The sequence below is a fragment of the Coturnix japonica genome, chromosome 10 (genome assembly GCF_054131305.1).
Source record: "Coturnix japonica strain WE chromosome 10, WE-NBRP24, whole genome shotgun sequence".
NCBI lineage: Eukaryota > Metazoa > Chordata > Aves > Galliformes > Phasianidae > Coturnix > Coturnix japonica.
The window spans coordinates 214,631-239,215 of NC_140672.1; the positions used below are offsets into that span (position 1 = coordinate 214,631).

Genomic DNA, 24,585 nt, shown 5'->3' on the forward strand with positions numbered 1-24,585 from the left:
GGCGGAAGTGACGTCAGAGCGGCGGCGCCATGCTGACCGCTGTTGCCATGGTGACTGCGAGGCCTGGTCCTGGGTCCCACGGCCCGCGGGGTGAGCGGCGGGACCACGTGACCTGCGGGCAACAAACCAACATGGCGTCACGGGCTGAGCAGGGACATGGAGCCGCCGTGCCCACAGCGACACCGCCACAGTGACACCGCCACAGTGACACCGCCACAGCGACACCGCCACAGTGACACCGCCGTGACGAGCGGGGCGGAGGTGTGAGATGTGTGAGATGTGTGAGATGTGGGAGCTGTGGGGCGGGGGTGTGGGGCGAAGCGCTCGGTCCGTGCCCATTTTAAGGCCTCGTTGTGTTTCCTTCACGCTGAGTGGCTCGTTCGGCCCCACCGCGGGGTTATAAAGGCGGGTGGGACGCGCTGAGCTGCGCTACGGGGCGACATGGCGGCTGCGATCATCGTCATGATGGCAATGGGGGCCGGTATGGGGCGGATATGGGGGGACATGGGATGGGAACGGGGGCTGTGGGGTCAGGGGGGGACATGGAGGTGGTGGATATAAGGACATGGAGGTGGATATGGGGACATGGAGGTGGATATGGGGATATAGAGGAGGTGGATATGGGGACGTGGGGAAGGGGTCTGTGTGGGGACATGGGGTCAGGGGGGATGGGGGTGTGCGATGGGGCCGGAGGTTGCTATGGGGCAGCGTGGTGACCCCTTCCATCTCCAGTGTTGCAGGTGGTGGTGACTGAGCCGCCCCACGATGACCAACGGGACGTGGCTGCTGGGAGCCCCTGGGAGCAGCAATGGCAGCTGCTGCAGGACGGCTCGGCCGTGGTGAGGATGCGCCCTGGTTGTGGGGCACGTTGTGGGGCAGCCCCGCGTAGGGTTGGAGCGTGGGGCGGGAGGGTGGGTGGCAGCGCTCTGAGGGTCTGTGCTGTGCCCACAGTGGGATGAAGGGGACGCAATGGGACCAGGCAAGATGAAATGCAGCGCCTGCATCAAGCTGGTGAAGAAGCTGCAGAAGATCGTTGGTGACGACCCCGATGAGGTGAGTGGGGCTGTGAGTGGGGGGTCCTGGCAGGGTCGGGGGGCCAGTGGCTGCAGCCCCACTAACACCCTGGGGCCGGGACCCACAGGAGGCCATTGGCACAGCACTCGACCAGGTCTGCGGTACAAAGAGAATCCTGAAGGGGATCTGCAGGCAGCTGGGGAAGAAGCTCCGGCAGCAGCTGAGCGACGCGCTGCAGGACGACAGCGATCCCCGCTCTGTGTGCACCACCCTGGGGCTGTGCAAGGGCTGAGCGCGGCCAGAGCCCACATCCTGTGCCCCACATCCTGTGCTGCAGCCCCACATCCTGTGCCACAGCCCCACATCCTGTGTGCAGACCCCACAATGCAGATATACAGCCCCGTCCCAGCCTTAACCTGCACCCCATTCCCACGCAATAAAGCTGCTCATCTCATTGCCCCTTCGATTTGGGTTTTATTTGGCTGCGGGGGCACACGGGGGCTCTGGAGATGGGGGGGCTGCCATGTGGGAACCTCAGTGCTGGGGCTATGGGGGCGGGTGCACAGCGAGCTCAGGGACGAGGACCCTGTGGGGACGTGGGGGTTTGGGATGGTGGGATGGAGGGGACGCAGTGATGGGGGACAAGCTGAGCCCAGTGGGTCCCGTTGTGTCGCTCCCAGGCAGTCAGAGCACAGCAGATCCTTTCTGTGGTCACGGCCCATGAGAGCACAGGGCATCCTGCAGCCAACGGGACCAGGCAGAGCACAGGACCCCACGGCAGGGGCTGTGTGCCATGACCCCAGGGTGCCCCCCGATGTCCCCCTGCCCCCAGGGGGTCCCCATACTGTGGGGTGCCACTCGGCAGCCCCATACCCCCAGGGTGTCCTCACCCCCACGGGGCTCCATCTGCCTGTGCACGGCAGGGAGCCCCAGACCCCAAGGTGCCCCTACAGCCCCCATGGGATTATGAGTGGGGTCCCCAGCTGTTGGCCCCACGATGATTGCTCTGAGCTCCACACGGCGGCAAGTAGTGGCACATGTCACCATGGGGCTGTGACCGCCAGAACCGAGCGGGGTGGGGATGCTGACTTGTGGGGGGCCGTCGGGTTTGGGGTCACCAGGTGCTGCCCCACGGGTGGGACCACGGCTCCCCCAGCGCTCCATCCTTGTCTGCAGAATGACCCGGGGGTCTCGGGGAGGGGACCATACAGAGCGGCCACACAGAGCAGCGCTGGGACAGCGTTCCCGAAGGAGAAGTCCACGCCGACCCCATTTATTGGGGAGCCCCGGCACCGTCCCGGCGCCATCCAAGCCCTTCCCACATCGGTCCCGGCTCCTGGGCGCGTCTCACTGCCCCATCATACACGCCATCTTGCAGGCCACGGCCGAGATGAGCGCGGCCCCGCGCCCGCTGCCCTCCTCCGACTGGATGAAGGTGATGTCGCAGCCGGGGGTCAGCTGCCGAACCGTGGCGTGGAAACGGTCCTTGAAGCTGCAGGGGGAGGAGGAAGGTTTGGGGTGGGAGTAGGGTTAGGATGAGGGGTATGGTTGTGGTTAGGGCCACTGATACGGATAGGGTTAGCATTAGGGTAAGGATTAGGGTTATGGTTAGGGTTAAGGTGAGGGGATGACGCCTCCCCATGGTCTCACCTGGGGTGCAGTTTGTAGACTGAGCCGTCCACCCCCACCGTGATCTTGAGGGTCTCCTGGCTGCGGCTCTCCCGCATGCGGTTGATGACCCCGGCCAGCCCAGCCGAGCACATCTGGGCAGCGCGAGTGGACACGCTCTCACACACCATGCGCACGATGTCGCAGTCCGACCCCGAGGGCAGCAGCCCGAAGGCTGTGAGGATGTTGTAGATCTGCTTGCGGTCGCCTGAATCGCTGCAATGGGACAGAGGTGTGGGGATGGGGCAGGGGACCCCAATGGGGGACACAGGATACAGGGATGGGGCAGGGGACCCCAATGGGGGACACAGGATACAGGGATGGGGCAGGGGACCCCAATGGGGGACACAGGATACAGGGATGGGGCAGGGGAGCTCAGTGTCTAGTGTGAGGAAATGAGGGGTTGAGAAATGGCTTTGGAACCCCAATAAGGGTTGGCTGCAGATCGCTGCCATGGGGCGATGGAACGCAGGACCCCACATGGGGCAGCTGGGGAGAGGGGATGGGGGGCACCCGCTGATATGAGGCACCGTGAGGGACCCCCATGCCCCCTCGTACCTCTCCACCTGTGACACAAAGCGCGTCTCGAAGGCTCCGCGTGTCTTGAGCTTCTCGCAGCTCTGCCCACTGAACAGCAGGTTCTCGTCCACCAGCCGCAGCAGCACCAGCCGCACGATCTCCCCCATGTATTTGCCCCCGATGATCTTCTCGTAGCTGGGGATGGCGCAGTGTCAAGGCCCCGCTCCCCCCGCCCCACACCCCACGGGAAGGAGCCGCCATGCCCCACTCCTTACAGCTGCTGACCGGGGTTAAGCGAGGTCTCGTCCACCACGCGGTCGTACTCCAGCAGGAACTCGTCCAGCTCCCCCGACGCCCCGAACGCGCCCCACTCCGTGTTCACACACATGCGGCCCTCGTCGCCCTCCACCAGCTCCACGTTGTGCATCTCCTCCATGTAGCAGGCGTTGCAGCCCGTCCCTGAGGGTTGGGGGGCAGCTTTGGGGCCTGGGGTCGCCCCGTGCCCCCCGGTGTCCCCCTGCTGTGACCCTGCAGCCCCTTACCCACAATCATGCCGACCTCGCAGCTGTGGTCCTCGTAGTAGCAGGAGATCATGGTGGCAACAGTGTCGTTCACCATGGCCACCACGTCCATCTCGAAGTCCTGCACCAGGGGGGGCAGGGGAAATGCAGTGATGGTGGGTACGGGATGGGGACACACAGTGATGGTGGGTACGGGATGGGGGCACACAGTGATGGGGGATATGGGATGGGGACACACAGTGATGGGGGATATGGGATGGGGGCACACAGTGATGGGGGATATGGGATGGGGGCACACAGTGATGGGGGATATGGGATGGGGGCACACAGTGATGGGGGATATGGGATGGGGACACACAGTGATGGTGGGTACGGGATGGGGGCACACAGTGATGGGGGATATGGGATGGGGGCACACAGTGATGGTGGGTACGGGATGGGGACACACAGTGATGGGGGATATGGGATGGGGGCACACAGTGATGGGGGATATGGGATGGGGGCACACAGTGATGGGGGATATGGGATGGGGACACACAGTGATGGTGGGTGTGGGATGGGGACACACAGTGATGGGGGATATGGGATGGGGACACACAGTGATGGGGGATATGGGATGGGGACACACTGCAGACCCAGGGTGGGGACACAGACGGTGACAGTGGGGCTGGGGGCACGTCTCACCCCACGCCGTTTGATGGCGTCCCGCAGCAGCCCCACCACGTTGTTCCCCTCCGCTCCCGAGGCCTTGAAGCCCTTGGTCCAGTTCAGCAGGATGCCCTGGGGGGCAGCACGGTGGGTGTGGGTCGCGGTGGCACCGTGTCCCCCCGCCCCAATGTCCCCTCACCTTGTCGATGTCCTCGTGCCGCACGGGGAAGGAGAAGGTGAAGCCCAGGGGCAGCTTTTTGTGCTTCATCTGGTGCTTGTCCAGGAAGTCGGAGATGCACCCCGAGATGTAGTCAAAGAGCTGGGGACAAAGGAGGGATGTCACTGCGGTGCCCCCAGCTGCAGCCCCAGCCCCCATCACCAGCACTGCCACATCCCCACCTCCCTGCCCCCCAACCCACCATGTCCCATTCCCTGTCCCCAGTGCCACCTCACCCCCACGTCCCACCGCTCCATCCCCAGACCCTCACTGTCCCCACACGGACACACACTGGGGACACCCCCCTTCCCTTTGCACTCAGGACCCCTTGGCCCCGCTCACCATCTCAGCCGTCCCCGTCATGGCGTCCTCGGGGATGGAGTACATCTGGTGCTTCGTCTTCACCTTCCACTGCCCCTCCTCGCCCTCACCCACCTTCACCAGCATCACGCGGAAGTTGGTGCCGCCCAGGTCCAGCGAGAGGAAATCCCCGACCTCTGCAGCGCGTGGGGACACGTGGGGCAGCTGCTGCCACCCCACGGCTCCGCAGCACGGGGGGGCTCAGCCCCACAGCTCCTTACCCGACCCCTCCGGCGTCGAGCGCACGTATGTGGGCAGCATCTTCACCGACGCCTCCTCGTGCGTCGCCAGCTTCAGCCCGCGGTCCATCTCCTTCTGCATGCGCTGCATCACCTTCCGCAGGTCCTCCTCCTTCAGCCGGAACTCGGACAGGATCTGCTCCACCTGCACGGACCCCCGGGGCCGCGGGACCCCCGGCAATGAGTGCTGAGGACCCAAAGGACCCCAACCCAAAGGACCCCAACCCAGGGGACCCCAACCCAGGGGATCCCAACCTCCCCCCCCACCGCCGTCCCTGCTGTTTTCCCCCTGCCACGCTGCGGCCCCGCAGCAGCTGTGCTGGCTGCATTAAGGCCTCATTAGTCAGCAGGCCCAAGGCTGCAGCGCTGGGGCTGTTTTCCTGCTGTTACTGCTTTGCAAAGGGACGAACCGATGGAGCCTTTGGGGTGACCCCAACAGAGCCTAACCCCAACCCTAACCCCAACCCTAACCCCAACCCTAGCCCTAACCCTAACCCTGGCCCTAACAGAACCTTTGGGGTGATCCCAATGGGGCCCTCAAGGTGACCCCATAGCACCTTTGGGGTGACACAGAGCTCCCCACCCCACTGAGCACCACTGCTCCACGCTGAATCCCCCCCACCCCTCCATGCCCACCCCAGCACTGAAGCCCCGTGGGTACAACTCTGGGGTCTCAGCCCCAAACCCCCCCATGGGGAAACAGCACCACGGCCCCATGGTGAGGAGCACCCCAAGGTGAAGTGCAGCTGATGGTGCCCCACGTGCAGCCCCCTGCCCTCCTGCCACCCCCCCCAGGCTCCATGCTCCCAATGTGGGGCTTTGCTGTGCTCTGGGGTCTGCCCCTTCCCACCCAACACCAGCGCAGGACGCAGGGTCCCACTGGGCTCTTCCTGGGGCTGGATCCCACGTGTCCCATGTGATGCCTGATGTTCAGCACCCACAGCCCGACCTCCCAGCACCTCAGCCCCATCGTATGGCCACATAAGGGCCCAGCCACGGGGCCACGGGGCCACACGTTAATGGGGCCACACGTTAATGGGGCCATGTATCAACGTGGCCATGGGGTTGTGGGGTTCTGGTGCTGGAGCTCACCTTCTCGTGCCGCCAGCTCTCCATCCTGCTCCTGTGGTCCAACATGGGGGCAGCCGTCGGTGTGGGCTGGACGGCGCTGCCCCCCCACGTGCCCCCCGCCCGGATCTCCGCCTTTAGCTCATGGGGCGGCCCCGCTCCCCCCCCTCGGCCGCGGGCTCAGGAGGGTTCGGGCCCGGCTCCCCACATCCCGGGGCGGCCCCTGGGGCTGCGGGGTGCCCGCGCTCCGTCCCGCTCTGCCGGCGGCCCCGCGGGGCGGTGAGGAGCCCGTGGGCCCGTCAGTCGTCACGGCAACCACTCGGTGTCCTGGTCACGGCCGCCAGCTCTTCAACGGCACCATGGAGACCGCGGCTCCGTGACAAAGGTGACGGGGCGACGGGGACGGACCACGGCAACGGGGGCAGCCACGAGTGGGACCCACCGAGCGGCAACACGGGACCGACATGAGGGTCCCACAGCGGGGACGGGAGGGGGGGCACGGGGGCTGCCCCATAACGGGTCTGTTCTATGGGGTTCTATGGGGTGATGCTGCCCCATAGGGAGCTGTTCTATGGGGTGATGCTGCCCCATAGGGGTCTGTTCTATGGGGTTCTATAGGGTGATGCTGCCCCATAGGGGTCTGTTCTATGGGGTGATGCTGCCCCATAGGGGTCTGTTCTATGGGGTTCTATAGGGTGATGCTGCCCCATAACGGGTCTGTTCTATGGGGTGATGCTGCCCCATAGGGGGCCCATAGAACAGCCCCGCCCACACGTGCCCACGGCTCGGAAGCCCCGCCCACAATCGGCTACGCCCCGTTAAGCCCCGCCCCCATCGCTACAGGCCACGCCCACAATCACTTTAGGCCCCGCCCCCCGCGGACGAAGCCCCGCCCACAACGCAGAGTCCCGCCCTTTTCTTGGCTCACCCATGACGTCATCGAGGCGCTGATTGGCTCTCCCCGCTCCGACGCGGCGGGTGGGCGTGGCCATCCATCCTGTCTCTCTCTCATTGGCTGAAAGACAAAACGTGGGCGGGGCGAGGGTGGCGCCTGCGCAGGGCGGGTGTGGCTCCGTGGCAGTGACCGGCGTTGGGGTCACTTCCGGCCGTCGCCGTTCTACTTCCGGGTGGGGATCACTCCCTCCGCCGTCGGTTCCGAACAGTCCAAAGCGCCGGTACCGGGCGGGGGGCGATGGGGGGGGGGGGGGGACGTGGGTCCCGGTGGGTCCCGGTTCGGTTCCGTTGTGCCCCGTGGGGTCTGAGCGGGTCCCGTTGCGGTCCCGGTGGGTCCCGGTGGGTTCCGTTGTGGTTCCGTTGTGCCCCGTGGGGTCTCAGCGGGTCCCGGTTCGGTCCCGTTGTGCCCCGTTGGGTCCCAATGGCCGCTCGGTGAGTTCCCGGTGGGTCCCGATGCGGTTCCGTTTGGGCCCGTTGTGCCCAATGGGCTCCCGTTGTGCCCCGTTGGTCCCGTTGGTCCCGGTTTCATCTCGCCGATCTCTCACTGCTGTTCCGTTGTCCCCCCGTTGTTCCCGGTGCCCAGGTGCCGCCATGAGGCTGTTCAGTCTGACCGTGCTGTACAAGGCCGAGCCCCGCGTGCAGCTGCTCAAAGCCGCCCACGACGTGACCACGTTCAACTTCTTCCAGAGATCCAGGTCAGAACCGGCCCCGTGTGGCCATTAACACACACAGAGTCACAGCCCCGGCCAGATCATCACAGCCAGCCCCATCCAGCCCATTACAACCAGCCCCTCGCTCTAATTACAACCAGCCCCTCACTCTAATTACAGCCGCCCCCCATCCATCTCATTACACCCCACCCCTCGCTCTAATTAAACCCTGTCACTAATGACACCCCACTTGGTACCGGTTGGTTCAGCCCTGGGAGCTCTGTGTGCTGTGAATGTCACTGTTGGGCTGTTGGAATTGCTCACAATTAATTAACGCCCCAATTAACGGCTGTGGGGGTTTGTTGGAGCTTTGGGGGCTTCGGCTTCTGCACCTGCAGCCATGGAGGGGAAAAGTTTTGAGGTAAAAGAACATTAAAGAAGCTGCGGTTTGTGCTCCCAGCGTGCAGGAATTCATGACCTTCACCAGCCAACTGATCGTGGAGCGCTCGGAGCTGGGCAGCAGGGCCTCGGTCAAGGAGCAAGGTGAGCAGGGGAACAAGGTGAGCAGGGGAACAAGGGGAGCAGGGGAACAAGGGGAGCAGGGGAACAAGGGGAGCAGGGGAACAAGGGGAGCAGGGGAACAAGGGGAGCAGGGGAACAAGGGGAGCAGGGGAACAAGGGGAGCAGGGGAACAAGGTGAGCAGGGGAAGCAGGGGGAGCTGCCCATGGTCACACCACAGCTCCCCTCCCTGCTCCAGGCAGGAGGTTGGGGGGCAGAGCGGGGTCCAGCCCCAGAGCCATCCCCGTTCTATGGGGCTGAGCTCCCTCCTGGGGCACTGAGGGGGGCTGAGCTCTGAGCACTGAGGGGCTCTGGACCCCCCTGCCCCCCCTGTGTGCCCAGATTACCTGTGCCACGTGTACGTGCGCGCTGATGGACTGGCTGGGGTGGTGATTGCCGACAATGAATACCCGTCACGGGTGTGCTTCACGTTGCTGGACAAGGTGAGTCGTGTGGGGCAGGACGTGTGGGTCACCTCCATGGGCTGCCTATAGGGCTGACACAAACCCCGCTGTGTCCTGTGCAGGTGCTGGAGGAGTTCAGCAGGCAGGTGAGCAGAGCAGAGTGGCCCTCGGGGTCTCCGTCCACCATCAACTACTCAGCCCTGGATGGATACCTCAGCAAATACCAGGTATGGGGGCTGTGCTTCCCGCTGTGCTGCGTGTGCTGCTGCCGTGCTGACGCTGTGTGTCCCATCCCAGAACCCCCGCGATGCCGACCCCATGACCAGGGTGCAGGCGGAGCTGGACGAGACCAAAATCATCCTGGTGAGCTGCCGGCGCCGCCGTCCCCGCTCCCCCCCTCCATCCCTGGGAGCGCGGTGCCATCAGCTCCGCTTCCTTTGGGCAGCACAACACCATGGAGTCGCTGCTGGAGCGAGGGGAGAAGCTGGATGACCTGGTGTCCAAGTCGGAGGTGCTGGGGGTGCAGTCCAAAGCCTTCTACAAAACCGTGAGTGTGCTTTGCTCCCATGGGCTGTGAGCAGCTCAGCTTCCCAGTGTGACCATGGAGCTGCTCAGCCCCTCCAAGAGCTGATCCTCGCTCTGTGGTTTTGGAGCGTGGCCACGAGCCGTAGGGCCGAGGTCACCCCACGTGTGTGCAGGGAGCTCAGCCCGTTTCCTCCCCCCTTTGCAGGCCCGAAAGCAGAACTCGTGCTGTGAGATTATGTGACCCGGAGCCGGGGGTCTCCTGCTGCACCCACCGGGGCCTTCACTCCCATTCGGATCTTGGCTGCTCCCAGGACTGACAGCAGAACCCACGGGCTCCCGGGCCGTGCCGCAGCCTTACCCACAAACTGGGCCCCAAACTGGGGAGCGCCGTGCCCGCCATGACGCCTGTCACACCAGCGAGTGCCTCGGCCGTGGGATGGGGAGAGAGGAGCCGCCCCCCCCGCAGGGCCTGGGGCTGTGCGGGAAATGGGGGGTTTTATGGGGCTGCTGCGGGGGGTGGGGGGGGAGATGAGCTGCTCTGGTCTGCGGCAGGTTGGGGGGGTCAGTGCTGTGTTCTGTCCCCTTCCTCCAGCAGAACCAGGGGCCGTGGGGACGGGGCGGCACCGAAGGGACGCGGCACTGCCAGGACCCTGTGCCCTGTGTCAATGGTGCTGGTGGGGGCGGCCACCTTTGGGACGGGTCTGAGCCCCCAGTAACTGCCCGTCCCATGGGGACAGGTCTGGGACATGGGGAACCGGCTGGGACGGGCGTGGGGCTCCTCACTCTGCCCCATTGCAGCCAGGGGGGGTCTCAGCCTCCAGCCCCCCCTTGGGATGGGCAGAGCTTTCTCTCGGGACTGTCGTGTGGTCGGTGTTGCTGTTGTTTCTGTGCCACCACCCGTGGCCGATAAAGTCTTTGGCGGTTGTATCTCAGCTCTGCTTGCGGGTCTGGGGGCGGGATGTGGGGCTGGGGGGCAGAAATGGGGGGTGGCCCTATAGGAAAGCTCCCACATCATCCACCGGGATTTCCTTTATATCAGTTGTTTTTCCTCATAATTTATTTGCAGTTTTTTTTTTTTCCGAGACAAAAACAAAATCAGAGTCATCTTTTACACTTACAAGGCTCAGAAAGAAAAGACGAAGGGGTCCGAGGAAGGGGGAGGGGGGGGGAAATGCTGGGGAGGGGGGGAGGGATGGAAAAGAACGAGAGAAAAGGGGAGAGGGGAGAAAATTCGGCAACGATCCACCAGCATTCATGGGACAGAAACAGCTCAGCTCAGCTCCTCGACATACAGCGTTAGCGCTCCAGGGTGCTCCCGCGCAAAGGGCATGCAGAAAATAACCCCCCGACCCCCCCCAGCCCCACGGCCACAGCCACAAACAGCCCCAGCGACAACGGGTGCGGGATGGGGACGTTGGGGGGGGATGTGGGGGGGCGTGGGGCGATGTTCCCCCCCCAGAGTGGTGACCCCTGGAGGCCGGGTCGGATGCGGGGGGGGGGCAGCAGCCTGTGCCCCCTAAGAGACCCCTTCTCTTAGTCTAAAGTGCTTGCGCCGCTGCCTGGGTGCTGGGTCAGCCCCGAGCCCCCCGCCCGCTCCCCGCCCTTAGGGCCGGAACCCCCCCAGCCCCCAAATGACTGAACTCCTGCCCCCCAACCCTCAGCGCGCCCCACACTTGTGGGGCAGAGCGATGGGTGGGGAGCACCGGGTGGGGGTCGGGATAAGGGGGGGGGGGGGGGGGCACCGGCTGCTCCCGCGGGAATTCAAAAATAAAGAGCTCTCTCTATGTACAGGGACCCGGGGAGGGAGGGAGCGAAAGCAGAGTCCAAAGAACAACATCCACCACCAGCAACAGCGAAACTCCACAAGCACGGCCGGGGGGTCCGGGCAGCGCCCCCAGCCCAGCACACGGAGGGGGACACCATGGGGGTCCGCGTGCTCCAGCGGCCCCTCCGTGCCAACGGGAGCGTGGTCGGGGCAGGAAGAACCGGGAGGGGAATCGGGTTGGGGGGGGTTATTGGGGGGTTGGGGGGGGGGGGAGGCGATTTTTGAACGTTTTCCGTCGTTTTGGCTTTTTTTTTGTCTTTTTTTTTTCTGCAAACACAGGCACCGGGCGGAGGAGGGTCCGGGGGGGTTGGATGGGGTGGGATATGGGGGCACAAGGCATGCGGACGCGTGTTCCGGGACCGCGGCACCGGGCCGGCGGCTCGGCCTCGGCGGGGGGGTCTCGGGTTGGGCTGACGGGGCCGGGGGTGCTCGGGGGGGTCCGGAGGCGGCGGGACCCCCCCCATCCGCCCTCACCTTCACTGGAGGGGGGCGACGGGGGCCCCCGAGCCGTGGAAGTGGACGTTCTGCCACTTGCCGTCGCGGCGATGCCACACGCGCGTCTCCTCCGACTGGCTGGTGCGAGGGCGGCCCTGCGCGTCCAGGTACTGAGTGAGGCGGATGTAGGCGATGCACGCGGCGTCCTCCCCGATAACGTGAACGTGCGGGTTCAGGATGGTCGTGTGGATCGGTTTGTTGTTCTTGGACAGCACTGCGGGCACAGCGGGATGCGGGAGGGATGAGGGGGAGAACGCGGGCAGAGCCAGCGCATGGACGGCAACGGAGGGATGGGGATGGAGGTGGGAGGGCAGGGACGGCGGGGGCGGCAGCCGGGCTGTGCGGGACTCACGGTTCTCGAAGTAGAAGCGGTGGAAATCCATCCCCTCCACCAGGTTCCCCAGCGCTTCGGGCTCGAACGAGGTGAGCCCCGGGTCGCAGATCTTCCTGCAAAGCGCCGCGTCAGCACCGGCCCCGCGACCCCGGCCCGACCCCCCGACCCCACTCACGCGTAGGCCTCAAAGTCCCCGTTGTTGACGGCCTCGATGAGCTGCTCCGTGATCTTAATGATCTCCTGCTTGCGGGCTGCGAGGACAGCGGGGTCACGGAACCGCGGGGGGACAAAGGGGGCGGGGACCGACGGACACACGGACCAGGGGACACACGGCCATAGGGACACATGGCCATGGGGACAGACACATGGACCAGGGGACCAACTGACCCTTGAGCCACACGGGTGGGTGATGGGGACGTGGGGACGGACGGACGCACAGACAGTGGGGACAGACAATGGGGACCTTGGGGACACAGGGGACACCGCACACCCCGCTCCCACCCCAGCACACAACGACATCCCAGCGCCATCCTGCTGCATTGCACCACATCCCAGTCCATCCCAGTCCATCCCAGTCCATCCCACACCACCCTGTGCACCCCAGTGCCATTCCAGCACAGTGCATCACCACCCCAGCGCTCCCAGCTCCATCCCAGTGCATCCCAGCATCACTCCAGTATATCCCAGTGCCATTCCAATGCATCCCAGTGCAATTCCAGTGCCATTCCAGTGCATCCTGGCTCCATCCCAGTACACCCCAGTGCCTCCCAGCTTTCTTCCATCACAACCCGTGTCATTCCAGTGCATCCCAGTGTCTCCTAGCTTCATCCCAGTGCCGTTCCAGTGCATCCTAATGCATCCTAGCTCCATTCCAGCGCACCCCAGTGCTGTTCCAGTACATCCCAGTGCCATTCCAGTGCATCCCAGCTCCATTCTAATGCAACTCAGTGCCCCCCGTGCCCCCACCCTCCCACATCCCATCACCTTTGGTGTCCTCGTCCTCGATGGTGGTGTTGGTGCTGTCAGACGACTCCTGCCAGCGGGGGGGGGCGGCGGTGCAGAGGGAGAGACAGAGGGTGGGGGGGTCAGCGCCCGTTTTGGGGGGACGGGGGAAACCACGAGCCCCGGCCGTGGGGGTGACGCCTCCCTGGGACCACCGGGAGCCCCCAGCCCTGAACAGATGGGAGATGGGGGGAGGATGGAGGCGGAAAGCGGAGGGAGGGCAGCAATACCTTAATGCCGTCCGCGGGGTTATGAATTACGGTAGTTTGAGGCTCCTACAGGAGAAGGAAGAGAGACAGAGGAGGAGGAGGAGAGAGGGGGAGGAAGGAGGCGAGGAGAGACCAGAGCACAGCGGCATGGGGGGGGGGGGAGAAGGGATGGGGGGCACGCGGACGGGGGCACAGACCCACAGCGGGTGGGGAGGGCGGGGAGGAGAGAAGCAGAGAGTCGTTAGTCCAGCAAAGCGACATGGTTTAATTGAGAGAGAGCGGGGAGAGGGGGGGAGAGAGGGAGGGGGGGCCACGTCTTGCACCCACCGTGCAGGGGGCGCTGCCCCACATCGCATCCTGAGCCCACTGCAATGACCCGGAGGTGGGGGGCTCTGCACCCACTGCTCTGACCCACACAGAGCCCCGTGCCCGCGTTCCATACCCACCTTGCCATCCGTGTGCTGGGGGCACCCCTCGTGCCTGCACCCTGAGGTCCCTGCACCCCCCAACCCCCCCCATGCTGACCAAGACCCCTTTGCTCCAGCACCGGGGTCGGGATGATCCTGCACCCACCATCCTGCACCCACCATCCCAGTGGGGTCCTGGTGCATCTCATGTCCATTCTCACGTCCTTCCCCTCCCACCCCCCCAATATCCCGCCCTTCACCAGCAGCTCCTGGTGTTGTCCCTGCGTCACTCCTGCACCCACCTGCCCCACAGCTGCCTCTGTGCCCACATCCTGAGCCCACCATGCTGGAGGGGGGGGCTGTGAGCCCCGTGATGCTTTGGGGACACTTACTTACTGCTGGGGGGGGTCCCTGCCCCCCACTCGGTGACCGGCCGTGCCGCTGACGAGCATGGCAATGGATGCGATGGGATGGAGGGGGGTGTGGGGTGGGGGGGTGTGTGGGGGGGCACCTACCAGCGCTGCGGGCGGGAGGGTCCCTTTGGGGCTGGTGACGCCAGCGCTGCCTTTGGTGCTGTTGGTCTGGGGCTGTGGGGATGGATGGGGGGGAGTTGGGGGGGGTCAGCGATGGCAGCTTGAGGGGGGGCCATCCCCCTTTGTGACCCCCCCCAACCCCACCTCCCCTCACCTTGACGCCGTCAGCCTTCTTGTTGAGCAGGCTCTTAGCTGCTGTGGGGGGGAAAGCAGAGGGTCAGCGCTGTGTGCCCCCCCCCTGGGGACAGGGCCACCGTCCCCTCCCGCCCCGGGGGGACACCGGGGGGGCACAGCGGGGGCCGGGGGTTGGCTTACCTTGGAGAAATGCAGAGAGGAAAGCGAGAGAGAGAAAGGGGGGGAGAGAGAGAAAGAGACAGAGAGATGGGGGGGGGGGGGGGAAACAAAACAGAAAAACACAAAGAATCTGAGCGCGGGCGGCAGCTCCGCACCCCGCAGACCGTGCAGGGGGGGCACCGGGACGGGGGGCGGCCGCCCCTCTTGGCCTGACCTATTTGGGGTGGGGGTGCACGGCCGGGAGGGGGCTGCGCCGCTGTGTCCCCCCCTCCAGCGCCGGTGTCACCTGTGGGCGTCCTCGGCTCCATCCTCACCGGGTGTCGGGGATGGCAGCGCCGGGGGGGGGTCGGTGTGGAACCCATCGGGTGGTGGGTGGGGGGACGGGGAAGGGCGGGGGGGGGTCGTGGGGACACTCCCATGGCACAGCCGTGTCCCCGGGGTGCGGACCCTCCTCGGGAAGCGGGCTGGGGGCTGCGGCAATGGGGGTCGGGGTCTAAACCAGAGCCATCGGGGGGGTCCCCGGGGGGGGCTCGTTGGCTGTGGGAGGGTTTAAGACCCGCCGAGTGTTTCGCGGCACCACAAACACCGGCTGCAGCGCAACGGGGCCGTGCAGGCGTGATGCAGAGCAGCCCCCACAGGGGAATGCAGCCCCCCATGCGGCAACGCAGCCCCCCATGTGCTTGCACGAAGCCCCTCCCCCGCATACAGCGGCACCACTTCCCCCATGCAGGAGTGCAGCCCCCATGCAGCGATGCAGCCCCCCTGCAGCAGAGCAATGCCGTGGGATGGAGCAGCAGCCATGGGGGGGGCAGACCCCAAATGAGAGGGGGGGGCTGGCTCTGGAATTCTGACCCACCCCCCCATCCCACCGTGTGCCATTGGGGCTCTGGGTGCTGGGGGCCATGGGGGTGCACAGCGGGTCCCTTGGGGGGCTGGGGGCCATTGGGGCTCCAGGTGTCACCGTGGTGCCGGGGCTTCCAGGTACCACAGGGGTCCCACTGACATGGGGACGGTGGGTGCCATCGGGGAGCCCAGGTGTCAGGAAGGTCCCAGGTGACACAGGGGGATATTGGGTACTAAAGGGGTCCCAGGTGACACAGCAGTGCTGCACAACATGGGGGTCCTGGGTACCATGGGGTTCCAGGTGCCATGGGGATGCCATGTACCACGGGGATCCCAGGGGACACAATGATCCCGGGTGACGTGGGGGTCCCATGTGCCAGGAGGATCCCATATATCACTGAGATCCTGGGTGACACAAGGTCCCCAGCTGCTCTGGGGATCCCACGTGCCATGGAGATGCCATGAACCACGAGGGTCCAGGTGACATGGGAGTCCCAAGTACCACGAGCATCCTGGGTACCATGGGGGTCCTGGGTGACATGGGGGGTTCTGGGTCCCACAGGGATCCCACAGTGCTGTGGCACGGGGTGCACCCCCAGCCCACGGCCCCACACACCCCACTGAGCCCTGGGATGGGGACACAAGCGGTGACGGGGACACTATGTGCCAGCGGGGGGGGGACACCTCCCTCCCCAGGAGCAGCCGGGGGGTGGGACAGGCAGACAGGCAGACAGGGGGTCCCATGCGTGCGGTGCCATTCCCGAGGAGGGACCTCGAGCCTGGAGGGGGAGGAAGAGGAGGAGGAGGAAGAGGAGGAGGGGAACTGGGGTGGGGGGGACCAGAGGCAAGCAGGCGGCACGGGGGGGTCCGTGCGGCGTCTACCTTGTTCCACCAGCCCCAGGGGGGCCGCGGCGGCCGACATGGAGGGAGGCGCGGTGGTCTGTCTGCCCACTGCGGGGCGGGCAGCGAGAGGAGAGAAAGGAAGCGACCCCGTTAGGTGGGCACGGGGCGGGAGCCCCTGCTGGGGGTCACCCCACGGCGCCTCCTGCTTCCCCCCCCAGCCCCGTTACCGCACGGCACGGCCGTCCTCGCGTCAAAATGGGGGTGGGGGAGATCAGAGGGGAGGGGGAAAGAGAGAAAGAGAGCGGCAGCGAGCGGGGCCAGGCCCGGGGACACGGGGGGCACTGAGGCGTCCCAGGGCCGGGAGGGGGGGGACTCACCTGAGAAGTTCCGGGTGGCCAACATGGTGGTGAGGATCGCACCCTGCAATGGAACCAGGTCAGGGTGGCACTGGGGGGCACTGGGACTGGAGGGTGGCAATGGGGTACAGGGGGACAATGGGGGATGGGGGGACAACGGGGACATGGCTGTGATGGGGCCACGGTCACAATGGGATGGGGACACAGTCATGGTGGGAAGAGGACGTGGACGTGGGGGGGCTGCGGGGACACGGGGTGGGAACGGGACGAGCTGGGCTGGGACCCCAACCCACCTTCAGCTTCCTGCGGGCGTTGAACTTCTTCAGGCACTCCACCGTCTCCTGTCTGTGCATCATGGAGGCCACGGTGGAACGTTGCTGCGGGGACAGCGGGGTCAGCGTGGGGAGCACAATCCCATGGGGACAGAAGGGGGGGGGGGGGCCGGGGGGGGACACTTACGCAGACCCACGGGTGCTTGAGGGCCTCGTGGGCAGTGATGCGCTTGGCGGGGTTGATGGTCAGCATCTGGTTGATGAGGTTCTTGGCTTCGGGGGTGACCGTGTCCCACTCGGGGGAAGGGAACTGCAGGGACACAGCGGGACGGGGTGGGGAGGGGGCGGCTGCGGCTCTTTGTACCCATGGGGGGGTAACGGGGGTAACGGGGCACTCACGTCGTAGGCGCCCGCCTTGATCTGCTGGTACAGCTTGTGCTGGTCCTCGTCCCAGAACGGCGGGTACCCCACCAGCAGGATGTACAGGATCACCCCTGAGCCACAACAGTCAGACGGGCCAGGGATGGGGGAGGGATGGGAGCAGTGGGGACTGGGAGGGGGGTCGGAAATGACTGCAATGGGATCAGTGTGGGGACGGGGATATGGCGAAGTATAACATGGAACGGGACCAGTAGGGGGCACTCGGATGGAACCAGTATGGGGACTGGGATGGGGGTCAATATGGGGACTGGGATGGGGGGGGAAATCAGTATAAACTGGAATGGGATCAATATGGGGACTGGGATGGGAGTCAATATGGGGACTGGGATGGGGGTCAATATGGGGACTGGGATGGGGGTCAATATGGGGACTGGGGGGGGGGGGGGGAATCAGTATAAACTGGAATGGGATCAATATGGGGACTGGGATGGGAACCAGTATAAACTGCAGTGGGACCAGTATAAACCATAATGGGAGCAGTGTGGGGACTGGCAAGGGAACCAGAATGGGATCAGGGTGGGAATCCCTCTGAGGACATGGATGGGGACCAGGAAAAAGACCATGATGGAGACCAGTATAGAGTGGAATGGGTCCAGTATGGGGACTGGGATGGGACCAGCGTGGGACCAGGATGGGGATGGGCAGAGGACCAGGATGGATGTGAACGGGGATGGGACGGAGGGGCTGAGGGTGGGGATGGAAGGGATGGGGACAGCACGGGGGGTGTGGGGATGGGATCCGGGGGCTGGGGATGGGATGGGGGCGATGGGGACGGGGTGGGGGTCCCGGGGTTGGGCCGGGGGTCCCGCGCTGCCCTTACCGCAGGCCCAGATGTCCACGGGTTTGCCGTAGGCCTCCTTGCGCAGCACCTCGGGGGACAGGTAGCCGGGCGTGCCGGCGAAGCCTGGCACGGGGCAGGGGCTGAGTGGGGGGCTGCTGCTGCGGGGGGGGCTGCAGGGGGGTCACTCACCGAACCAGGCCTGTTGATCGCCCTGCACCTCGATGGCCAGCCCAAAGTCTGCCAGCTTCACCGCCGCGCCCTTACACTTGCTGGCCAGGAGGAGGTTTTCTGGCTGCAGGGAAGGATGGGGGGCGGCCCCACGTCATCACCCCACGGCTCCAGACGTGGGGCTGGGTGCCCCCCCACACCCCACAGGGACACAGACCCAAAGGACGCGGAGGGACGGGGGGGGACGCGCTCACCTTGAGGTCTCTGTGCACAACCCCCATTTGGTGACAGTGCAGGACGGCCTCCAGGATCTGCTGGATGCAGTGGCTGCGGGCAAACAGCCCCGGGGTCAGCGGCACCGCCACCCCCAGACCCACCCCACTATGGGGACACAGCAACCCCCAGCCCTGACCCTAATCCTGACCCTAATCCTGACCCCAAACCACGGCCCTAACCCTGAGCCTAACCCCAAACTCTGACTCTTCTACGTTAACCCTGACTGACCCTAAACCCTGAATGCAAATCACAACCCAAACCCCAAACCCCAACTCAAACCTTGACCCCTTTACCCTGACCCTAACCCTAAACCATTACCTTAACAATGGTCCTGCATTCTGACCCCAAATCATAACCCTAACCCTGACCCCAAACTATAAACCTGTCCGTGACCCTAACCTTAACCCCGACCCCGACCCATAACCTTAACCTTCACACTAACCCCATATCATGGCCCTCCCCCAAATCCTGACCCAAACCAGCCCTAACCTTTACCCTAACCCAGACCTTAACCCTAAACCATGATCCATAGGGCTGACCCCAACCCTGACCCCAACCCATAACCCTGACCTTAACCCCAGACCCTGACCCTGACCCACTGTGCTGCACACAGGGCCGCTCCCCACCAGGCCCCAGGGAGAGCTGGGGATGGGGAAGTTGTTGGGGGGGGACGGGACACCGGGTGCCGCTGTGCCCCCCCCCATCGCTGGGGACCCCCAGACAGGACGGACAGGGAGCGGGAGGGCGATGAGACGAGACAAGAGAGGGAGGAGCAGGAGATGAGAGCTGAAATGGGGGTGAATGGGGCACCGGGGCATGGGGGGGGGGGGGGGGGGGGCGACCTCCCCACCATTTATAATTGCTGTGGATTTTTAATTCTTAGGTTTTTTTGGGGGGGAGGGGCAAAAAAAAGCAATTTGTAATTTATGTCTATTTATATCTATTTTTTAAGGGGGAAATTGGAAAAAGGAGGAGGAAGCCCCAAAGCGGGGGGTGCGGCGGGGGGAGCGCCAGGCTCCGGCTGGGTGGGGGGCACGGCCCCCCCCGGACCCCCTCCCCGTTTATACTGACCTGCAGCTGCCTGTGCGCAAAGGCAAAGTGATGGGTGTGAGAAACGCGTGCTAATAGCTCATGGACACAGTGACTGCAAAACAAAACGGGGGGCGGGGGGCGGCGGGATGGGGCGAGATGGGGGGCACGGGGGGGGGGGGGGCAGGTTTGGGGTTATAGAAAAGGCACGGGGGGGGTTAGGGCACGTGGGGCAGGTTGGGGGCGATGGGATGGGTGGGGGGAGGGGGCAGGTGTGGGATCGGGGGGGTCGGGGAGCAGGTTAGGGGTTATAAAGTTGGTATGGGGAAGATTTAGGGGCAATAGGGCGGGTTAGGAGGGCAGGGATGGGGGCGAGGGGAGTTGGGGGAGGGGATGGGGTGTGGGTTGGGTTTAAAGGGAGGGGGGCAAGTTGGGGGGGGGGGTAGGTATGGGGTTGAGAGGGTTGGGGGGCAGATGAGGGGTGTAAGGCAGGGCCGGGGGTATGGAGGAGTTATGGGAACAGGTTACGGGGCCACAGGGCAGGTGAGGGGTCATGGGGGAAAGGAGCAGGTACGGGGTTGTGGGGCAGTGAGGTGTGGGGGGAGGTAAGGGGTCAGAGGAGGCAAAACACGGGGAAGGGGGAGCCGGGGGGTGGGGGTGCAGGGGGCAGCGAGTGGAGGGGCAGCAGTGGGACCGACAGAGACAGATGGGCGGACACACGGACACACACAGAGCGATGGGAGACGGGGGGGGGGGGGGGGGGAGGGGGCAAAGGGGGGGGAGACAAAGGAGGGGGATGGGGTCGGGGAATGGGGGGGGAGATGGGGATGGGGGGGGGAGATGGGGGGGAACGAGAGAGGGAGAGAAACAATGTTGTGAAAGCCCAGAGACCACGGGACGGGCACACGGCGGCACATGGGGCGGCACCGGCTGGGGGGGGGAAAGGGGGGGTCGGGTGGGTTCGGACACGGAGGGGCCCCGAAGCAAAATGGAGCCGGGGGGTGGAGGGGGGGGGGGGGTGGGAAAAGGGCGCTGCCCCCACCCCGCAGCGGGGGGTCCCGGCTCCTCCCCCACCCCCACCCCGGGCCGGCCCCGCTGCTGCCCCCCCCGCAGCGCCCGGGGCCGGGGGGCTCACCTGGCGTCCGCCTCGCTGTAATACTCCCGGGCCACGATGTCCTCGAACAGTTCCCCGCCCGTCACCCTACGGACACTCAGCTCAGCAATGGGGGCGCCCCCCGGGGACCCCCCGGGCACAGCCCGCACTCACAGGTCGAACACGAGGTAGTGGAATCCCTCCTCCGAGATGCTGTCATGGAGCCGCACTGCGGGACAGGGACGGGCTGGGGGGGCAGGGGGGGCACCCAGCACCCCCTATACCCCCCCCAGCAGCACCCAGCACCCCCTATACCCCCCAGCAGCACCCAGCATCCCCTATACCCCCCCCCAGCAGCACCCAGCTGCCCTCGATGTCCCCAATGCCCACCCCGGTGTCCATAGGCGCCCCCAGCCCCATCCACGTGCCCCTTTATGGGCCCCAAGCGCCACCTGGTGCCCATAGGTGCCATCCACCGTAAGCGTCACCCGGGCGCCACCTGGTGTCCACAACAGCCCCCAGCTGCCCCCTATTGCCCCCAGCTGCCCCCCACCCCGTCCCCATTGCCCCCCAGCCGCCCCCCCCCCGCTCACCGATGTTGGAGTGCTTCAGCAGCCGGCAGATCCGCGCCTCCCTCTCCAGTTTCTGGTGGTCTGGGCACAATGAGAACCATGGCCGTCACTGCCCCAGCACTGCCCCCCCCCACAGCCCCCAGCCCCGGCTCACACACACACACACACACACACACACACACACATATACACGGTGCTCACATATAGTGCTCACACACACACACACACACACATATACACAGTGCTCACACACACACAGTGGGGCAGCAGGATGGGGCTGGCACAGCACAGGGCTGTGGGGCTGGAGGGGATTGGGGGGGTCCATGGGGGGGTCCATGGGGGGGTCCATGGGGGCGTTGTGTCCGTACCTCTGGCCGACAGCTTCTTGGTGTTGATGATCTTGGCCGCGTACTCATGGCCGCTGCACAGCTTGACACAGCGCCGGACCACCGAGAAAGCCCCCCTGGGGACAGCGGGGCCGCGCTCAGTGTCACCCCCCCCCACAGCCCCCCGACCCCCTCCCCATGACTCAGCACCTGTGGCCGTGACTCAGCGCCAGGTGAACCCGGCACCTGGATGGGGGGGGGACACCCCGAACGCCCCCAACCCAATGGGATATGGGGCTATGGGGATACGGGGCTATGGGGATATGGGGCTATGGGGATATGGGGCTATGGGGATATGGGGATACAGGGCTATGGGGATACGGGGCTATGGGGATACGGGGCTATGGGGATACGGGGCTATGGGGATATGGGGCTATGGGGATATGGGGCTATGGAGATATGGGGATACGGGGCTATGGGGCTATGGGGGGGGCTCATTGTGGAGCGGTGGGGGGGTCGCGGTGGGGGGGTCGCGGCGGCGTGGGCAGCAGCTGCACCCGCAGCACGTTGCCATGGGGACGGCGGTGGCCCGGATGGCAGCGGGGGTGGGCGCGGGGATGGCGGCCCCCCCGGCATTGGGGACAGTGATGTGGCCACAGCAGCCCCCAGCGCCCCCCACACAGCACTAAAGCTCCGTGTGCCCCCCCCACCCGGCAGCACCGCGCTCTGATGGGGGTCACAGCCCACAAGTGGGGGGGGGGCACCCGGAGGAGTCCCAGCCCCCACTGCCGGGTCCTCACTGTGCCCCCCCCACACACACAGGGGGGTCCCCAAGGCCCCGCCACCACCGGGAGCCACCCAGGGCCTGAACCCCCCCAACACACACCTGAGGGACACGGGAGGGGACAGGGATACAGGGATACAGGGATACAGGGATACCAGGATACAGGGATACAAGGGTACAAGGATACAGGGATACAGGGATACAGGGATACAGGGATACAGGGATACAGGGATACAGGGATACCAGGATGGCTGGACACCCCCCCCCAAATTGGGGCCTCAGTTTCCCCACGAGGGGCTGCAGCGCTGGGGGGGGGGGGACACGGAGCTGCCAGTGACACGGAGATGGGGAGGCAGCCCCGTTGCCATGGCAACCGGGGATGGCTGAGGGATGGAGATACGGCACAGCCCCCCCCCCCCCAAAATGAACCACCTGCACTGAGGGTCCAAAAGGCCTCGGGGGGAATAAGGGATGGGGGGGGTTAAGAATTGGGGACTCTAAGGATTTTGGGGGGGGGGGGGGGGGAGTCCAAAGGTCTTTGGGGGGGGGGTCTCAAAGGTCTTGGGGGGTCTTTGAAGACCGGGGGGGTCCCAAAGGGTTGGTGCTGTATGGAGTGGAGGGGCTGTGGGGAGTTATATAAGGCCCAGGAGAAGGCTGGGGGGGCTAAAACAGAGATGAGGTCGGGATGGGGGGGGGGGTCTATAGAGATCTGGGGGGGTCTGTAGGGATGAGCTGCAAAATGGGGGAGAACAAGGGGAGCAGGGCCGGGATGTGAAGGGGGCTGTAGGATCCAGGGGCTACAGGGAAAGGGGGGGGGCTGCAGGGGATGGGGGGAGCGTGGGATCTGGGGTGTTATAGGGATTGAGGGCAAACAGGGAACGGGGGCTGCACAACCCTGGGCTATAGGGGCTGGGGGGCTACGAGCATTAGGGGGGAGATGGAAGGAGGGAGGGAACTTGAAGGGGGGGCCCTATGGGAACCTGGGGATAGAAGGACTGGGGGGTCTCTGTAGGAACTGAAGTGTGTGGGAGGAATGGGGGTCTATAAGGAGTGGGGGGAATTTATGGTCCGGGGGGGTCTGCGGGAACCTGACGGGTATAGGGAATGGGGGGGGGCAGGGGGGCTGCAGGCAGACAGGGGAAATGGGGGGGGGGTTGGGGGGGTATTGGGGGAGGGTAAGGACTGGGGGGCTCCATAGGATGGGGGGGGCTATGGGGGGCTGCAGGGAGCGGGGGGCGTCTGTGGGGGGGCCATGGGGACGGGGGGAGGGGGGCTCTATGGGCTACGGGGGGGTATGCGGTACATGGAGGGACGGGGTATATGGGATATATGGGATATATGGGATATATGGGCCGTGGGGGTCCCTGCGGGGGGGGCCCATGGGGATGGGGGGGGCCGGAGGGAGACAGGGCCGGTCAATGCGGGCGGGGCCGGGGGGGGGCAGGGGGGGGCAGAACTACATCGGGGTCCCCGTGGGGGGGGGGGGGGGCGGGTGTTGGGCTCCGAAATGCGTCACCGCTGCGGGGGGCCCCGACCCACCCCCCCCCCCCCGGACCCCCGGTCCCGGCCCTTACTTGCCGATCTCCTCGTAGAGCTGGTACTCGTCGGTGAAGCGGGTGCACGGTACCGTGGTGGCCATCGTGCCGCCACCAGCGCTATGAGCGCCCGCTCCGTCCGCTGCTCCTCGGCTCCGCTCGGCCCCGCCCGGCGCGGGGGGTGCGGGACGCGGGGAGGAGGAGGAGGAGGAGGGGGAGGAAGGAGGGGGAGGCGCTGCCGCCCGGGGGAGGCTCCAGCCCGGGGCTGCCCCCCCCCGCCCACAGGGATCCCCCCCGCCCCGCCCCAATCCCCGCCCCTCCTCACCCCCCCCGTTAAGGCGGCGCGGACGGACCGAGCCCGACCCCCCCCCCACCCCCCCGGACGGCCCCGTACCCAGATCCCCACCAAATACCCCCAAATCCAGACGACCCCATCCCTAAATACCCCCATCACCCACCGCCTCCCCCCCAACCCATATGTAACCCCTCCATACCACCCCCCCATCCCCAGAACCCCCCCAACACCCCCGTACCGACCCCCCCGACCCCCAACTCCCCCCCCAATGTCCCCAAACGTTGTGCAACAGCCCCCTCAGTTCTGCCCCAAAACGGGGGTGGGGGGGGGGAAAACTCCCCAAATCCCCCCCAGCCACAGGGGGACCCCCCTGACCCCCCCCCTGAGCCCCCCCCGAGCCCACCCAGCTCTACACGGGGGGGGGGGGGGCAGGGTGACATGAAGCCCCACCCCCGTGGGCGGGGCCGTGGGATCGGGGCCCACGCTGGGGTTGGGGGGGGGGATGCGAGTGGGCGGCAGGCGGCGT

General features: G+C 65.7%; 4 protein-coding genes across 21 annotated transcripts; 2 read left to right on the plus strand and 2 right to left on the minus strand.

The window, feature by feature from the left end:
- Nucleotides 1-99: 99 nt before the first annotated feature.
- Nucleotides 100-1,478, plus strand: LOC107323667 (antimicrobial peptide NK-lysin). Of its 3 annotated transcripts, none has more exons than XM_085509972.1 (4): nucleotides 100-272; nucleotides 733-839; nucleotides 952-1,053; nucleotides 1,142-1,478. In XM_085509972.1, the coding sequence occupies exons 1-4, from the start codon at nucleotides 269-271 to the stop codon at nucleotides 1,304-1,306; spliced, it is 378 nt and encodes a 125-aa protein (XP_085366098.1). In that variant the 5' UTR covers nucleotides 100-268; the 3' UTR covers nucleotides 1,307-1,478. The 3 variants fall into 3 exon arrangements, with proteins under 3 accessions (XP_085366098.1, XP_085366099.1, XP_015738471.2); XM_085509973.1 differs by having other exon boundaries at nucleotides 100-261; XM_015882985.3 differs by lacking the exon at nucleotides 100-272 and adding an exon at nucleotides 429-481.
- On the minus strand, nucleotides 1,469-6,409 carry GCK (glucokinase). 2 transcript variants are annotated; one of them, XM_032448883.2, is made up of 10 exons: nucleotides 6,279-6,409; nucleotides 5,169-5,331; nucleotides 4,930-5,084; nucleotides 4,570-4,689; nucleotides 4,407-4,502; nucleotides 3,744-3,843; nucleotides 3,487-3,660; nucleotides 3,241-3,396; nucleotides 2,665-2,898; nucleotides 1,469-2,506 (listed from the first exon to the last, which is right to left on the minus strand). In XM_032448883.2, the coding sequence occupies exons 1-10, from the start codon at nucleotides 6,321-6,323 to the stop codon at nucleotides 2,469-2,471; spliced, it is 1,281 nt and encodes a 426-aa protein (XP_032304774.2). In that variant the 5' UTR covers nucleotides 6,324-6,409; the 3' UTR covers nucleotides 1,469-2,468. The 2 variants fall into 2 exon arrangements, with proteins under 2 accessions (XP_032304774.2, XP_015738465.2); XM_015882979.3 differs by having other exon boundaries at nucleotides 3,477-3,660.
- Nucleotides 6,399-10,273, plus strand: YKT6 (YKT6 vesicular SNARE protein). Of its 2 annotated transcripts, none has more exons than XM_085509971.1 (8): nucleotides 6,399-6,639; nucleotides 7,792-7,903; nucleotides 8,319-8,401; nucleotides 8,760-8,860; nucleotides 8,944-9,048; nucleotides 9,119-9,184; nucleotides 9,267-9,368; nucleotides 9,552-10,273. In XM_085509971.1, exons 1-8 carry the CDS (start codon nucleotides 6,399-6,401, stop codon nucleotides 9,585-9,587), a joined length of 846 nt encoding a protein of 281 aa, XP_085366097.1. In that variant the 3' UTR covers nucleotides 9,588-10,273. The 2 variants fall into 2 exon arrangements, with proteins under 2 accessions (XP_085366097.1, XP_015738470.1); XM_015882984.3 differs by lacking the exon at nucleotides 6,399-6,639 and adding an exon at nucleotides 7,372-7,429.
- Nucleotides 10,274-10,381: 108 nt separating this feature from the next.
- On the minus strand, nucleotides 10,382-23,925 carry CAMK2B (calcium/calmodulin dependent protein kinase II beta). Of its 14 annotated transcripts, XM_085509956.1 has the most exons (21): nucleotides 23,804-23,925; nucleotides 21,488-21,582; nucleotides 21,141-21,200; nucleotides 20,722-20,776; nucleotides 20,590-20,655; nucleotides 19,497-19,569; nucleotides 18,404-18,476; nucleotides 18,171-18,273; nucleotides 18,021-18,104; nucleotides 17,159-17,253; nucleotides 16,947-17,069; nucleotides 16,781-16,864; nucleotides 16,509-16,551; nucleotides 16,171-16,239; nucleotides 14,306-14,346; nucleotides 14,134-14,205; nucleotides 13,233-13,277; nucleotides 12,985-13,033; nucleotides 12,176-12,251; nucleotides 12,019-12,113; nucleotides 10,382-11,880 (listed from the first exon to the last, which is right to left on the minus strand). In XM_085509956.1, the coding sequence occupies exons 7-21, from the start codon at nucleotides 18,428-18,430 to the stop codon at nucleotides 11,648-11,650; spliced, it is 1,239 nt and encodes a 412-aa protein (XP_085366082.1). In that variant the 5' UTR covers nucleotides 18,431-18,476; nucleotides 19,497-19,569; nucleotides 20,590-20,655; nucleotides 20,722-20,776; nucleotides 21,141-21,200; nucleotides 21,488-21,582; nucleotides 23,804-23,925; the 3' UTR covers nucleotides 10,382-11,647. The 14 variants fall into 14 exon arrangements, with proteins under 14 accessions (XP_085366082.1, XP_085366075.1, XP_085366074.1 ...); XM_085509949.1 differs by lacking the exon at nucleotides 19,497-19,569 and having other exon boundaries at nucleotides 14,306-14,343; XM_085509948.1 differs by lacking the exon at nucleotides 19,497-19,569.
- Between the last annotated feature and the right edge of the window lie 660 nt (nucleotides 23,926-24,585).